Raw genomic sequence first — 2,888 nt, 5'->3', positions numbered from 1 at the left:
TTGAGTACATTTTCGTCTGTGTATTTGTTCTTTTACTTAAGTACATTTTTTGAGTACTTTCTCCACCACGATTCATGGCATTTGTTAATGGTAGAAAGTACCGGAATGGCGACTGCAGAGAAAGGCAACTGGACTATCAAGTGTGAAAATTGGACAGACAGATGTCTGCCGTTCCCTTCTGGACCTATTGTCCCTGAGTCTCAATCTCAAATAAGCGGAAATGAATGGTTGGATAGATGGCTCAGTCGATCCAAACTGTCAATTTTAGGTCGTATCGTCCAGCTCTGGTTGGTGCCAACAGGAACTGCTTAAATGGCTTTGTCCTGAAGACAAAATAACTTGAACACAGAAAGACCAGTTCTATCCTCTGTAGCAGTGGTTTTTAATAACTCTTCTCCTCGAGGGCCGGAGACCTGTAATTTTACATGTGTTCCTTGTCCTACACAATGCAGCTGTCTGTTTTGTGTCCACAGCACCTTAGAAGGTTTCTACGTTGACGATGGTCTGCAGGGCCAGGGGCTGTACACACACGAGGACGGCGGTGTCCTCCATGGGATGTATGTCGATGGTGAACTCAACGGACCGGCTCAGGAGCTGGACGTAGATGGCCGCCTAGTCTTTAAGGGTCAGTACAAAGACAACATCCGCTGCGGGGAGTGCTGGATCTACTATCCTGTGAGTGAGCCGAGTGCATTAATGGTTCTTTACTCTGAAGGACAGCTGTCATTTCATATGTGTGTTGGTGTGTGTTGGTGTGTTCGTGTTGGTGTGTGCTGTGGTTAGGATGGGGGCTGCGTGTTCGGGCAGGTCAATGAGGACGGGGAGATGACTGGCAGCTCCATAGCCTACATCTACCCAGATGGCTGCACGGCTCTCTATGGAAGCTTTGTGGACGGGGAGATCATCGAGGCTCACCTCGCCACACTGACCTCCAACCGGACCGGAAGGCCATGCTTCCAAATCGCTCCAAACAGTAAGATTTCATCTTACATTTCACACGTAATGGAAACATGCCATAGATGGAGTACGTATGTTCTCTAATTTAACTGATCTTGAGTTATTTTTCTAAGAGAAATGAGCAAAACTTTCAGTCTCTAGATGTAGAAAGCTGGGAGAGGAAAAGACTCCCAGCTGTAACTGCAGCCAGACCTGGTTCTGTGAAATATTACTCAGTGGTTATGAAAGGTTTGTTTTTTTACATATTCATTTGTAAAAGGTCTCTTCTGTACTGCTTTATTTAATTCCTATAGTGTTTGTTAGTGTTTTCTTTTAATAATTTATGTGAAAAAGTGTGCATGCTGTTAGCTGGACTCAAACAGGAATTGCTGCAGAATTGGTGTGATTGAGCAGGTGACATGATGACTTCATGTGACCTGCAGGTCCAGTCTACTCCTATGACAAGTCCACCTCCACCTGCATTGCCACCCATACTCTGCTGCCGGACCCGTATGAGAGTCAATGGTAGGGCCACTCTGAGTGATGAAGTCACACTGTGGAATGACAGCGGTTGTTCCAACAAGCTGGATCAGAACCAGAACCATTTGGAACCTTGTGTGTTCCCTCTCTGTCAGGGTGTTGGTGGCAGAGTCTCTGATTAAAGGAGCCGGTCAGGGACTGTTTGCCAAGGCAGTTGCTGGGCCGGGTACCGTCATGGCTTTTTATAACGGAGTTCGGATCACGCATTCTGAGGTATGGTGCACTGCTTCCACGGAAACGAAGATATGTTGGAATGACACAAAACAAAAACACTGAAAGGGGAAATTGACAAAATGTAGCAAATTTGATTTATTGATAAAAAATGATTACTAAATGACTTGTTGCTTTGTCAGGTGGACAGTCGGGACTGGGCTCTGAATGGAAACACCATCTCACTCGACGACGACACTGTGATCGATGTCCCACAGCCATTCGACCAGACAGAGAGGTACTGCGCCTCTCTGGGTCACAAGGCCAACCACTCCTTCACTCCCAACTGCCAGTATGAGCCGTAAGTAGAAACGACGAGAAGGAGGAGTGTCAGCTTTTAAAATATGGGTCCATAATCGGATCAGGCACTCAGCTACACGCAATGGATCCTTCAAGTCATTCAGAATCTGATTATTTTTTTGTGTTTTTTTTTTTTTTTTTTTTTTCCTTTTTCTTTTTTTGCTTGGTCAGTGTGGATTGGTCATCAACCAATCCAACAAAAAAAAAAATCCAATAATCTTCTAATCAGTAAATACACCATACGTAGGAGCTAGCACATCGTACAGCAACATAAAAGTTATGACTGAGAGAAGCCATTTTCTGTTTCAGTTTATGTTTACAATGAAGTCACAGGAAGCACAAAGATGCTGGAAGCTATTTAAAGGGGCAGCGTTATGTAAAATCAACTATTTTAGCTTCATGTCATGTTGGAATTTCTATTGCCTCGTCAAAAACATCAAACATTCTCAGACATGCATCAGTCTTTCATGCATGTCTGATAACTTTTTTCATCTCCATGGCAACCATTCAGGTGTGCAAAATGCCTAGTTGGATCTAGCACCGACTTTGAGACGCAGCTCCTCCTCGGAGCTGAAGTTTTTTTAAGCTACTGATCTTCCCCATGACTACCCCATTCATCTCCTTCAGACTAGCCAGGAACTATTAGCATGCACCTGGTGGAACGGCACATCTGCTGATTTTATTATACGAGGTACTTCTCAGTACAGAGCTGGTGAAGGCTTGACTTCCTGAAGGGGAATGTTGGAAAGACCAGGACTTTCTTAAAGAGACAGAGGCACAATTTTAAGGTGTTAAATTACAAGTCAAATTTCTTTTCAAGTCATATTTGATGCGTATAGCATTTTAATAGGATTGTGCTGTACAATGTCATGGCTGGAAAACACATAATACTGTCCCTTTAT

At 44.0% G+C, this 2,888-nt stretch overlaps 1 protein-coding gene across 1 annotated transcript in view; it reads left to right on the top strand.

Annotated features, from left to right (window-relative positions):
- setd7 (SET domain containing 7, histone lysine methyltransferase) overlaps window positions 1-2,888 on the top strand; it is a 14,779-nt gene that overhangs the window by 6,655 nt on the left and 5,236 nt on the right. Inside the window, exons 3-7 of the mRNA XM_015023369.1 lie at window positions 474-675; window positions 784-973; window positions 1,380-1,461; window positions 1,572-1,689; window positions 1,830-1,987. Of these exons, the coding sequence (XP_014878855.1) occupies window positions 474-675; window positions 784-973; window positions 1,380-1,461; window positions 1,572-1,689; window positions 1,830-1,987 (750 nt within the window). The remainder of the gene's footprint in view (window positions 1-473; window positions 676-783; window positions 974-1,379; window positions 1,462-1,571; window positions 1,690-1,829; window positions 1,988-2,888) is intronic.

This window comes from Poecilia latipinna, unplaced genomic scaffold (assembly GCF_001443285.1).
Source record: "Poecilia latipinna isolate Pla-1442-1.1 unplaced genomic scaffold, P_latipinna-1.0 Scaffold3288, whole genome shotgun sequence".
Lineage (NCBI taxonomy): Eukaryota > Metazoa > Chordata > Actinopteri > Cyprinodontiformes > Poeciliidae > Poecilia > Poecilia latipinna.
This window is presented reverse-complemented; position numbering and strand designations above follow the sequence as displayed.